The sequence below is a fragment of the Mobula birostris genome, chromosome 8, assembly GCF_030028105.1.
Source record: "Mobula birostris isolate sMobBir1 chromosome 8, sMobBir1.hap1, whole genome shotgun sequence".
NCBI lineage: Eukaryota > Metazoa > Chordata > Chondrichthyes > Myliobatiformes > Myliobatidae > Mobula > Mobula birostris.
In genome coordinates, this window is record NC_092377.1 from 21,990,444 (window position 1) to 22,004,879 (window position 14,436).

The 14,436-nt window shown below is 40.5% G+C and overlaps 1 protein-coding gene across 1 annotated transcript in view; it reads right to left on the reverse strand.

Annotated features, from left to right (window-relative positions):
- edaradd (EDAR-associated death domain) overlaps positions 1-3,333 on the reverse strand; it is a 95,409-nt gene extending 92,076 nt beyond the window's left edge. Inside the window, exon 1 of the mRNA XM_072264882.1 lies at positions 3,268-3,333. Coding sequence (XP_072120983.1) covers positions 3,268-3,307 — 40 coding nt within the window. The 5' untranslated portion in view covers positions 3,308-3,333. The remainder of the gene's footprint in view (positions 1-3,267) is intronic.
- Positions 3,334-14,436: the final 11,103 nt, after the last annotated feature.

Consider the following 14,436-nt stretch of genomic DNA (forward strand, 5'->3'; position numbering starts at 1 on the left):
ATAAGAAGGTGGGGGGAGTGGAAGGAGTATAAGCTACAAAGCAATCAGTGAAGTCAGGTGGGTGGATGGGGGGGGGGAATTAAGTGAGAAGCTGGAAGGTAATAAGTGGAAAAGATAAATGGGTGAAGAAGGAATCCGGTAGGAGAAGGGAGTGGACCATGGGAAAAAGGAAAGGAAGAGGGTACTCACAGGGAGGTGATAGGCAGGTGAGGAGAAAAGAAGAGGTAATAGAGTTCACAGTGGCTCTCCAAGTCCAACATTTTTACAAAATGTCTTTGTTACAATTGCTATACACTGTTGGATATTGAGATCCTTGGCCCTGGAGGAATGCTATTTCATTTAGCTGTATTCATGTATGATTGAATGACAATTTAACTTAAATTTGAATGGAAGAAGAGGTAAGGAGAAGGGGGAGAAATTACCGGAAGTTCAAGAAATTGATGTTCTTGCCATCAAGTTGGGGCCTACCCAAACGGAATATGTGGTGTTGTTCCTCCAACTTGAGAATGGTGTCATCACGGCAGTAAAGGAGGCCATGGACCAACATGTCAGAATGGGAATGAGAATTGGAAAGAAAATAGTTGGCCACTGGTAAATCCTGCTTGTTGCGGATAGCATGGAAGTGCTTGACAAAGCGGTCCCCTAAATTACATTGGGTCTCACCAATGCAGAGAAGTCCTCATCGGGAGCACCAGATACAGTGGACAACCCCAACAGACTTGCAGATGAAGTGTTGCCTAACCTGGAAGGACTGTTTTGGGTCCTGAATGGAGGTGAACTGGCAGATGAGGCACATCCTCTGCTTGCAGAGATAAGCCACAATGAGGCTACGCTCAGGTTGGAGAAGCAACACCTCCATCATGATGGCATGAATATAGATTTCTCTAACTTCTGGTAATTTCATCCCCTGCCCTCTTCTTCCATTCTCCACTCTGGCTCCTGCCTATCTTCTCACTTGCTTATCACTTACCTGAAGTGGCCCTCCTTCCCTTTCTCCCATGGTCCACTCTCTTCTCCTACCAGATTCCTACTTTAGCCCCTTACCTTTTCCACCTATTACCTCCCAGCTTCTCACTTCTTTCCCGCCCCCCCCCCCCGATCTCCATCTACATAGATTGTACTCATTCCCCTCTTCCCACCTTCTTATTCTGGCTTCTTCCCCCTTCCTTTCCAATTCTGAAGAAGGTTCTTGGCCCGAAATATCAACTGTTTATTCCTTTTCATAAATGCTGTCTGACTTGCTGAGTTCCTCCAGCATTTTGTGTACATTACTCTGGATTTCGATCATCTGCAGAAAGTCTTTTGTTTAGATTTTGCCTGTGTTTTTTTTTTAAATCAGCTCCATTTATTTACTATGATACAATGTAATTGTGAATGCTCTTATCGTTGACCATTATGGCAGATTTGACTACCAGTCTGAAAGGATGTTGGTTATCTGTCACAAAAATTTCAGGTAACTACACCTGGCCATACTACATAGATCTCCTAACTTGAAAAGTTCCAAACCCAAGAAAATTCTGGGCAATTTAATAATATATTTGAGACAAAATAATATTACTGGAAATTTGAAATGCAAATACTAGATGCTGGGAATACTCATTGTTAAGACACTGTTGAGTCTGGGAATCAGACACCAGAGAAGCAAAATCCAATGCATTCTGACATTCTAGTGTCTATCTACACTATTCCTACATTAATGCCACATTCCCACAAGTCCTCCCTCAGATTGTACCATTCAACTACATACTAGGGACAATTAGCATTGGCTAATTAACCTGTTAACCCTCATGTTTTTTTTTGGGTGTGGGAAGAAACTAGAGAATCCAGAGAAAAATTACGCAATTATAGAAAGAATGTGCAAACTCTGTACAGACAACACCAGAGGCAGGATGGAATCTGAGTCACTGGAGATAGAACACGCATGAAAAGCTGGAGGAACTCAGCATGTCAGGAAGCACATATATAGAGTCTATAAACAATTGACATTTCAGCCTGAGACCCTTCACAGGACCCTTTATCTAGAGCTGTGGGGCTGCAACTCTGCCAGATATGCTTCAATGCCACTGAATATGTCCAGATTTTCCAATTTTAATTCCTCATATAAATCACTAACATCCTACTGCTATGAACATTGTATTAGACAGTCAAAACAGCTTTTTAAGAGAATTAATCTTTTCATCTAAATTATCTATATTTGGTCCTCAAAAGTCACTACCTATTTTCCTCTGCAAGGAAAACCAAAAATGCTCTAAGGCAACTCTGTTTTGCTACAAAATTCAGGTAAAACTAGCACTTTCACATGATATAGTTTGTGGAAAAAGTACTACAAACAAAATCTGCACTAAGAAAGATAACATTACTCATTCCATCAACCCCAGATCAGTCTCCTGCAAGAGCAAACCAGTCAGTCTTTTAACAACAAGCCCTGTTTTTTTTGTCGTCTTCAAACATCTTTCCAATTTCCTTTTGAAAGCAACAATTAAATCTGCTTCCCTTGCAGGCCATTAAGTTATTTATTCATGACACCTGGCTCATTTCTTGGTCATTTTTAAAATGTGCCCTCTCATTCTCAGCCAATCTGCCAAACAGATACAGCTTACTCTGTTTCTCCTGTTTATCCAAGTGAATGAAATCCCTCATCCTATAATGTATTCTGCTAAATCATTTCTGCACCAAACTTTTGGCTTTCTGTCATACTGTAATCAAAATTGTCTTGAACATTCTAATTGCAGCTAAAGTTCTCAAAATATTTAACTTGGGGAACAGCTACATTTGTTTTATATTGGGTTAATTACTGCCTGTAACAGCAATATAAAATAATTAGTAAAAGTACTTAGTAAAAGTAAAAAAAGAAAGCTTTGTTTGCAATTAAGTGGAATTTATTTCTATTCTATCAGAGCAGGAGTTTAATTAGAAGAGTAAGTGCTGGAAAGCAAGGACCTTCTAAACACCTCCTTGCAAGAACGGATAATGGGGAAGTGCGATATCAAATCAAACACATTTTTTTCTTCATAATCACCAACAGACGACGATTGACATGACATCGTTGCACAAATTAAATGTGATCACATTCTATGCTTCTACGCATTGGAATGAAAGCACCAATAAACGCCTTACAAAGGAAAGCGACTGAAATATCAGACTTAAGGTAAGACCATAACCATCAAAATATAACGTAGCTAGTGCACATTATCCTTCTTTTTTAAAAAAAGATAAAAATCAAACCGTGACACACACAGCAACAGCTGCAGCACAGGTGAACATTACCTTCAGACACTTGAACGTCCAGTGAATCAAGAGTCGCCATGCGAGCGATCTTTAGAGGCCGGTTGCGAGCGTTGCTGGAAGTGAAATGAAGCGAGAGTGGGGGTGTGGAGCACTGCGTAAATGAGCTGGGCTCCACTTCCTGGGATTTCATCGTGCGAAGCGCAATGTGTTCTCGAGAGGTACTCCGGTGGACGCGCGGCGCGCTCTCTATGGTTATGTCATTCAGGTGAATATAATGAGGCTCACGAACTATCGCTGTTGCTTCAACTCGAATTATAAAACCGAGCGAAAGTAATGCCCTCGCAAATATTTCGATTTCAATATTTAAGCATAAATAGTTTCCGTTACGTCTTCGTTGATATTTATTTCAATAATCTACCTTGAGACGGAATTCGCCCACATACTCTTCGTCCATTTATCCCGTCAATGAACGAACCCTAAGAATTAGCTTGATGTTAGTTAGGATTGTTCTGAATCTTTGTCGCAAGTCATTTTGTTTCATATTTTGTTGTTTGTTGAAATACCAATGTAGCAGATTTTTCCCAATATATGTGCGCGTTCCCTTGGGCTCAAAATCCTTCGTACCGAAGCCCACAGCAGAAATATAACCTCTGAACTTATGTTAGAAATAATCAACAGGTCAGGCAACATATATGGAGGGATAATTAATGTTTCAATGACAACGACTGAGAAATTTTAAATCCTAGAAAGCAAGGAGAATAAACAGAAAGAATAAAAAATGAGCTTGTGACAGACTGGAAGGTAGGAGAAAATATACGTATATAAAAGTACTTGTCTGCTGATGAAAACTTAACTTAATTTCTCTCTTTTCCAGTTCAGACATGGGTCTGGATTTGAAACATCATGTTTCCTTGGTCTGTAAAATGCTTCCAGCATTTTCAAATTGTATAATGGGAAGTGGGAGAGATTAAAAGGCAAAATGATGGAAGTGCAAGGGAAATGGAGGTGATAAATAGACAGTGAAAATAACAAAAGACTTGTCCTGAGAAAGTGTAAAATGGGAATGGCGGAATCGTTGTTATACTGAGTTTTGACTCGCTATGACCATAATGTTGCAACCTTATTTTCAACAATTTTTCCACAAGAATAGAGCTCATCTTCAGAACAAATGGGAAACACATTTTGATTGGGGCTGGACTCTGAATCCCAGGTCACCAGAACGTCAGTAGTCAAATGTAATATGCAAATAGGTCATTTTTTTTTTTGCCCATTTGGAGGCTAAGCAGCATTCTATGGTCAGGTTGTTCACTGAAGCATTGGAGAGGATGGACCTTACTTTCAAGACAAAGGTCTTCTTCCAACCAGCTCAGACTGCATCACGAAGCCCTTCAACAATAAGTAGCTGAGAAATAGTCATTTCCTATATCTGGAAATGCATGTGCATCACATCCAGTAGTTCTCTCTTAATATACTCTGATAGTCATGTCCTCAAAGAATTCCAGTGCATTAATCAAACACAATGTTCCCTTCCTGAATCTAGCTGGCCTCTATTCAATCCTTCAAGGCATTCTGTTATTTTATACCTCATTACAAATTCCAGCATTCCCATGTACTAATGTTAAGCTAACAGGTGTTAGTTCCATGCTTATTTTTCTTTCTCTTTTTCTCCCTCTCTTTGTGTGTGTCTCTCTCTGCCTCTTTTCTAGTAAAGTTGGGGCACATTGGATATCCTCCAATGCAGAAATCCATATTTAGGATGTCACCACTCTAAGCCACTGAATATGATCTTCCTAACTCAAACTAGATAATCACAGACTTTTAAAGATTATTCCAAGAAAGTAAGTATCCTATTTTCTATTTAGTGCTCTAATATAATTGAGTAGCTCAGAGGAAAAGTTAGTGTGAACCTCATTCGTGAAGAATTTCTCTGGATCACAAAGATGAGAAGGAGATAAAGCTAAGAAGTTTCCTTTTGAGGCAGAAATTTAAAAGGGTTGGTGAACCAGATGTATTTTACAAGAGTGATGGTAACATTTCCTGATACCAATTTTGACTAAAAATTCAAATTCTTAATTGATTTTTTTGTGATTTGAACATATTAATTGATTATTTTGTTGAAATGCATTTTTATTTACCTCAGTACAAATCCATAGCCATGTAGCCATGTAGGGTTATTTGCTGTTTTTTAAATGTGCTTTTGGTGGACTACTGCAAAAGCTAATGTTATCCTCATGTTAAATTCTGCAAGAGTTTTATTGTCCTTTATAATGATGTCTTTACTGGATAAAGTATTTAATTAAATAATCTCATATGTTTACAAATTAGAAGTTTTAAATATTACATGGTTTATTATGTTTTCTTTTTGAATAATGTAAGTATTCAATTATGAAAAATACTACCAACAGATTTGTGCAGTTGAAAAACATCACCTAGTTGTTAAGTTTTCAACAAAGTATGAGTCAGAATAGCACCCATCATGTATCCTCCCTTGACAAATGACTTGATTCAATGCATCTTTTCCAAAGAACTATTTTAAAATAAACAGTTGCTAAACTTCCCTCATTTTCTTAAATAAACAATAATACAAATGGGGTGTAGACTTAAGATAATAACCACGGTTTTAAGAACTTATTAATAAAATGAGAAACTTGGCATTTGATTGAAATCGTTCCAAAACTTTAGTTATTTATCATGTACATTGAAACATACAGTGAAATACATAATTTGCGTTAACAACTAACACAACCTACGAATGTAGTGGGGCAGCCCACCTATATTGTCACACATGGCATACCCACATTGTTCAGGAGAACATCTCAAAAGCAACAGAACTACAGGGAAACAAGCCCCTTTTTCCCCCTCTCACCCACCCATACACGTGTGTGTACACACACACACACATATTTGTCTGCACTAACATACATAAAAGTTTGTTGCTGCTTAATGTGGTTTAAACATTTTTGATAAAGATTGCAACATATTTTATGGATGCAAATTACAATTTTAGCATACTTTTTTGTATTCTTTGTTTGAGGGTAATGCATAAAGTAGAAAATCTAAATAAATTTTTAACAAAAATATCTGTAAATGAATCTCCTACAACAACAAAGACAACTGCATATGATCCATATCTTCATTTAAATTAGTCAGTGACTTACTAAAGTAAGTCATTTTTTGACAATTTTGATAATTTTTTTACAATTATTTTGACAATAATTTGTTGAATTATGATTTTAGAGACAACAGTGAAAAGATTACAATTAGAAGGAAAAAGAATGAGTCATGCGTGATGCATTGTGTGATTCTCATCAGAATACTTTAGTATGTAACCATCAAAGTGCACCTTACATGAGAAGCAAAGGTATTAAGTAGTTTACAGAATAAATTAAGAAATAAGATGAAAGAAAGTGAGAAGGTGCAGATGATTGGATGACTTCAAAGGCTGAATTGTTGACGTCATAAAAGTGTACATCAATGATTTTAGAACTTACATATATTTCCTGTATACCTACTACCTTCTCTGTCACAATACAATACCTATAAAAAGTATTCACCCCTCTTGGAAGTTTTCATGTTTTACTGTTTTACAACACTGAATCACAGTAGATTGAATTTGGCTTTCTTGACACTGATCAACAGAAAATGACTTTCTTGTCAAAATAAAAATAAATCTCTACAAAGTGATCTGAATTAATTAATAAAACACAAAGTAATTGATAGTATAAATCATATTCAACCCCTTTAAAATGACACACCAAATCATCACTGGTGCAGTCAATTGGTTTTAGGTAACATAATTATTTACATGGAGATCACTGTGTGCAGTTAAGCTGTTTCAATTGATTGTTGTAAAAATACACCTGTATCTGGAAGGTCCAATGGCTGATGAGTCAGAACCGCGGCAAAAACCACACCATGAAGACAAAAAAAAGAACACTCCAAGCAACTCCACGAAAAGCACAAGCCAGCAGATGGATGCAAGAAAATTTCCAAATCACTAAATATCCTTTGGAGCATATAGTTAGTTATGTGTTAGAGTTCTTTGAGGAAGTAACAAGCGGGGTGGACAAAGGAGAGGCAGTGGATGTCATTTACTTGGATTTTCAGAAGGCATTTGGTAAGCTGCCACACATGAAGCTGCTTAACAAGGTAAAACCCTGGCATTACAGGAAAGATACTAGCATGGATAGAGGGATGGCTGACTGGCAGGAGGCAATCAGTGGGAATAAAAGGGGCCTTTTCTGGTTGGTTGCCGGTGACTAGTGGAGTTGCTGGGGTCAGTATTGAGACCACTACTTTTCACATTGTTTGTCAATGATTTAGATAATGGAATTGATGGCTTGTGGCAAAGTTTGTGGATGATCTGAGATAGGTGGAGGAGTAGGTAGTGCTGAGGAAGCGATGTGATTGCAGTGGGACTTAGACAAATTAGAAGAATGGTCAAAAAAGTGGCAGATGGAACTTGGGAAATGTATGATAATGCATTTTGGTAAAACGAACAATAGAAACATAGAAAATCTACAGCACAATACTGGCTCTTCAGCCCACAATGCTGTGCTGAACATGTACTTACTTAGAAGTTACCTAAGCTTACCCATAACCCTCTCTTTTTCTAAACTCAATGTACGTATCCAGGAGTCTCTTAAAAGACCCTATCGTACCACCTCCACCACCGTTGCCAGCAGCTCATTCCATGCACTCACCACTCTATGCGTTTAAAAAAAAAAACTTACCCCTGACATCTCCTCTGTACCTACTTCCAAGCACCTTAAAGCTGTGCCCTCTCATGTTAGCCATTTCAGCCCGAGGAAAAAGCCTCTGACTATTCACGCGATCAATGCCTCTCATCATCTTATACACCTCTATCAGGTCACCCCTCATCCTCCGCCGCTCCAAGGAAAAAGGCCAAGTTCACTCAACCTATTCTCTGAAGGCATGCTTCCCAATCCAGGCAACATCCTTGTAAATCTCCTCTGCACCCTTTCTATAGTTTCCACATCCTTCCTTTAGTGAGGTGACCAGAACTGAGCACAATACTCCAAGTAGGGCCTGATCAGGGTCCTATATAGCTGTAACATTAACTGTCAGCTCTTAAACTCAATCCCACAGTTGATGAAGGCCAATGCACCATATGCATTCTTAACAGCACAATGAACCTGCACAACAGCTTTGAGTGTCCGATGGACTCGGACCCCAAGATCCCTCTGATCCGCCACACTGCCAAGAGTCTTACCATTAATACTATATTCTGCCATCATATTTGACCTACCAAAATGAACCATCTCACGCTTATCTGGGTTGAACTCCATCTGCCACTTCTCAGCCCAGTTTTGCATCCTATCAATGTCCCACTGTAATCTCTAACAGCCCTCCACACTATGCACAACACCTCCAACCTTTGTGTCATTAGCGAATTTACTAAACCCTCCCTCCACTTCCTCATCCAGGTCACTTATAAAAATCACGAAGAGAAGGGGTGCCAGAACAGATCCCTGAGGCACACTACTGGTCACCGACCTCCACACAGAATATGACCTGACTACAGCCACTCTTTGCCTTCTGTGAGCAAGCCAACTATGGATTCACAAAGCAAGGTCACTTTGGATCCCATTCCTCCTTACTTTCTCAATAAGCCTTGCTTGGGGTACCTTATCAAATACCTTGCTGAAATCCATATACACTAACACCTGCAGCCATGCAGTCCTCTGGAACCTCTCCTGTCCTGCCAGAGGCTCAGCAATCTCCTCCTATGCCTCCCACAGTAGCCTGGCGTACATTCCATCCAGAGACTTATCCAACTTGATGCTTTCCAAAAGCTCCAGCACATCCTCTTTCTTAATGTCTACATGCTCAAGCTTTTCAATCCACTGTAAGTCATCCTTACAATCACCAAGATCCTTTTCCACAGTGACTACTGAAGCAAAATATTCATTAATAATCTCTGCTCCCTCCTCCAGTTCCATACACACTTTTCCACTGTTACACTTGATTGGTCCTATTCTCTCACATCTTATCTTCTTGCTCTTCACATACTTGTAGAATGCCTTGGGGTTTTCTTAATCCTGCTTGCCAAGGCCTTCTCATGGCCCCTTCTGGCTCTCCCAATTTCATTCTTAACCTCCTTCCTGCTAGCCTTATAATCTTCTAGATCTCTTATCATTATCTAGTTTTTTTGAACCTTTCATAAGCTTATCTTCTCTTCTTGACTAGATTTTTGACAGCCTTTGTACACCATAGTTCCTGTACCCTACCATCCTTTCCCTGTCTCATTGGAACACACCTATTCAGAATGCCACGCAAATATCACCTCAACATTTGCCACATTTCTGCCATACATTTCCCTGAGAACATCTGTTCCTAATTTATGCTTCCAAGTTACTGCCAGATAGCTTCATACTTCCCCTTACTCCAATTAAACGCTTTCCTAACTTGTCTATTCCTATCCCTCTCCAATGCTATGGTAAAGGAGATAGAATTGTGATCACTATCCCTAAAATGCTCTCCCACTGAGAGATCTGACACCTGACAAGGTTCGTTTCCCAATACAAGATCAAGTACAGCCTCTGGAAAGGTAGAAGGAAATGAGTTATTAACTTCAAACTTTCTGCATAATCACTCAAAGAGTTGAACTGTATGTGCATGTAACGAGAGCTGCATAACTCATCTCCTTCTACCTTAGGCCACAAACTTATCAATCACCCCTGCTGTGGACCACTTTCTGGAGGTCCAAGATGCCGACTTCTACAAAGAAGGGATCCGTATGCTCCACGACCGCTGGACTAAGTGTGTATATGTAGGAGGGGACTAGGTTGAAAGATAAATGTGAAAGGTTTTTCTAAAATTGACTCCTTCTATCTTAGGCCACGAATTTATCATTCACCCCTCATAGGACTGGAGCTGTACTTAACCACACAATCATAAGTATAAAATGAGTGTGGCAGGGAGCTAAGCACACAACCCTATGGTGTACCTGTCCTTGTGGTAAGTGTGGATGAGATGTTGTTGCCAATCAGTGCTAACTAGGGTCTGCCAGTGAGGAGATGAAGGATCCAGTTGCACAGGGAGTTCTGATGAAATCCATAAGTTTAGTGCTTTTAATTTAGTATAATATTTTATGTTTTTATTTATAATTTTTATGTATAATATTTTAATTAGATATCAAAGACAAATGACCGCTTTCTCAGCAAATTCTACAGTAGTAGTGACACAAGAGACTTCAGATGCTGGAAACATGGAGCAAGACACACTTGGAGGAATTCACCAAGTCAGGCAGCATTTATGAAAGAAATGAACTGTTGGCATTTCGGGCTGAGACCCTGCATCAGGACTGGGACAGAAACAGGCAGTGAGGCAGAGGAACTGATGTTGGAGGCTACAGAGAGAAGTGATGAGTGATGTGTAGTAGACAATTGCTTGAAGCTTCTCAGTGGATTCCTGGTTCAGGGGAAAGAGGAGATGTCCAAGAGCTGCTGTCTGTCCTCAGCAAGTCAGAGGTCAGTCTGCTAGACTACAACAGCACCATCATTATCTGTGAGTTTGATGGTAATATTGGGATTAGGAAGGAGAAAATAGAGGGCAATGCATTCAGAAGGGACCTTGCCTTGAAACATCGACTGTTCATTCTCTCCACTGACGCTTCATGATCTGCTGAGTTAATCCATTACTTTGTGTGTGTTTCTACTGGAGCAGTTGAGTTTCTCATCAATGATGACCTTTCAGATGGTTAATGGTAGGAAAATTGTTGAAGATCATGCCATGAAATTTGGCTTTTTTGTTCATTTTTGGATGGTATCTATCTTGTTCTTAAGCCCATCACCCTACTAGGACATACGACACCAAAACCAGCTCATTCCAGGGCTAGTATTTCAGATGTAGCCCATCTTCATATGTATCCTTCTTCTCCCAGGGATGAGGCTGTTGGAACTTCTGTTGGTGTTTCTGTAGGTCTAGGTTTTTAGGGGAAGGGGTTGCTAGCTCCATGCCCACCCTCCTCCTTTTGTACCCATGCTTTGGGCCATCCATGGCAGAATAATGACATATGTACTTTGGTTTAAGTTCCAGTTGTTGTGGTGTAACAACATGTCATTCAGGACATAAGACCATAAGACAAAGGAGCAGAAGTAGGCCATTCGGCCCATCGAGTCTGCTCCGCCATTTTATCATGAGCTGATCCATTTTATCCTATTTAGTCCCACTGCCCCGCCTTCTCTCCATAACCTTTGATGCCCTGGCTACTCAGATACCTATCAATCTCTGCCTCAAAGACACCCAATGACTTGGCCTCCACTGCTGCCCGCGGCAACAAATTCCATAGATTCACCACCCTCTGACTAAAAAAATTTTTTCGCATTTCTGTTCTGAAAGGGCGCCCTTCAATCCTGAAGTCATGCCTTCTCGTACTAGACTCCCCCATCATGGGAAACAACTTTGCCACATCCACTCTGTCCATGCCTTTCAACATTCGAAATGTTTCTGAGGTCTCTCCTCATTCTTCTAAACTCCAAGGAATACAGTCCAAGAGTGGACAAACGTTCCTCATATGTTAACCCTCTCATTCCCGGAATCATTCTAGTGAATCTTCTCTGTACCCTCTCCAACGTCAGCACATCCTTTCTTAAATAAGGAGACTAAAACTGCCCACAGTACTCCAAGTGAGGTCTCACCAGCGCCTTATAGAGCCTCAACATCACATCCCTGCTCCTATACTCTATTCCTCTAGAAATGAATGCCAGCATTGCATTTGCCTTCTTCACTACCGACTCAACCTGGAGGTTAACCTTAAGGGTATCCTGTATGAGGACTCCCAAGTCCCGTTGCATCTCCGAACTTTGAATTCTTTCCCCATTTAAATAATAGTCTGCCCGTTTATTTCTTCTGCCAAAGTGCATAACCATACACTTTCCAACATTATATTTCATTTGCCACTGCATCTCCCTTGTCTAGCCTACTGGTAATTTCCTCAAAAAATTGTAATAGGTTTGTCAGGCAGGATTTTCCTTTAAGGAATCCATGCTGAGTTCTGCCTATCTTGTCATATGCCTCCAGGTACTCTGTAACCTCATCCTTGACAATCGACTCCAACAACTTCCCAACCACCGACGTCAAGCTAACAGGTCTATAATTTCCCTTTTGCTTCCTTGCCCCCTTCTTAAATAGCAGAGTGACATTTGCAATCTTCCAGTCCTCCGGAACCATGCCAGAATCTACCGACTTTTGAAAGATCATCGCTAATGCCTCCGCAATCTCCACAGCTACTTCCTTCAGAACACAAGGGTGCATTCCATCTGGTCCAGGAGATTTATCAACCTTCAGCCTATTCAGCTTCCTGAGTACTTTCTCTATCGTAATTGTGACCGCGCACACTTCTCTTCCCTGCCACCCTTGAGTGTCCGGTATACTGCTGATGTCTTCCTCAGTGAAGACTGATGCAAAATACTTGTTCAGTTCCTCTGCCATCTCCTCATCTCCCATTACAATTTCTCCAATATCATTTTCTATCGGTCCTATATCTACTCTCACCTGTCTTTTACTCTTTATATACTTGAAAAAGCTTTCAGTATCCTCTTCTATAATATTTGCTAGTTTCCTTTCATAGTTAATCTATTCTCTCTTAATGACCTTCTTGGTTTCCTTTTGTAAGGTTTTAAAGACCTCCCAGTCCTCTGTCTTCCCACTAATTTTTGCTTCCTTGTATGCCCTCTCCTTAGCTTTAACTTTGGCTTTGACTTCTCTTGTCAACCATGGTTGCATCCTTTTTCCACTCGAAAATTTCTTCTTTTTTGGAATATACCTGTCTTGCACATTCCTCATTTCTCGCATAAACTCCAGCCACTGCTGCTCTGCCGTCTTTCCAGCCAGTGTCTCTTTCCAGTCAACTTTGGCCAGTTCCTCTCTCATTGCCACTGTAGTTTCCTTTACTCCACTGAAACACCGACACATCAGATTTCGGCTTCTCTTTTTCTAATTTCACAGTGAACTCAATCATGTTATGATCACTGCCTCCTAAGGGTTCCTTCACCTCAATCTCTCCAATCACCTCCGGTTCATTACACAATACCCAATCCAGTACAGCCGATCCCCTAGTGGGCTCAACAACAAGCTGTTCTAAAAAGCCATCTCGCAGACATTCTACAAATTCTCTCTCTCGAGATCCAGTGCCGACCTGATTTTCCCAATCCACTCGCATGTTAAAATCCCCCACAATTATTGTAACACTGCCCTTCTGACAAGCCTTTTCTATTTCCTGTTGTAATTTGTAGTCCACATCCCTGCAGCTGTTTGGAGGCCTATAAATAACTGCCATCAGGGTCCTTTTACTCCTGCTATTTCTTAGCTCAACCCATAAAGATTCTGCACCTTCCAATCCTATATCACCTCTTTCTAATGATTTAATATCATTTCTTACCAATAAAGCCACGCCTCCCCCTCTGCCTACCTTCCTATCCTTCCGATACACCGTGTATCCTTGGACGTTCAGCTCCCAGAGACATGCATCCTTTAGCCAGGTCTCAGTGATGGCCACAATATCATACCTGCCAATCTGTAGCTGTACAACAAGATCATCCACCTTATTTCTTATGCTGCATGCATTTAAGTACAACACCTTAAGACCAGTATTTGATACTTTTTGCTTTAATTTCACTGCAACTTTTTTGCACTGCAACTCATCCCAATGGCTACACATTTGCCCCATCACCTACCTGTCTTTCCTGACATCTTTACTGCTCACTATCTTAGATTTATTTCTGTTTTCCCCTTCCTCTGCTCTATCATTCCGGTTCCCATCCCCCTGCCAAATTAGTTTAAACCCTCCCTAACAGCTCTATTAAACTTTCCCGCCAGGATATTGGTCCCCTTTGGGTTCAGGTGTAACCTGTCCTTTTTGAACAGGTCATACTTCCCCCAGAAGAGATCCCAATTATCCAAGAATCTGAAGCCCTGCCCCCTACACCAGTCTCTCAGCCAGGCATTCATCTGCCTGATCCGACTACTCTTGCCCTCGCTAGCATGTAGCACAGGTAGCAATCCCGAGATTACTACCCTGGAGGTCCTGCTTCTCAGCTTCCTTCCTAACTCCTGGAAATCTCTCTTCAGGACTTACTCCTTTGTCCTATCTATGTCATTGGTACCAACATGTACCAAGACAACTGGCTGCTCACCCTCCCCCTTTAGAATATTCAGGACCCGATCCGAGACATCCCGTACCCT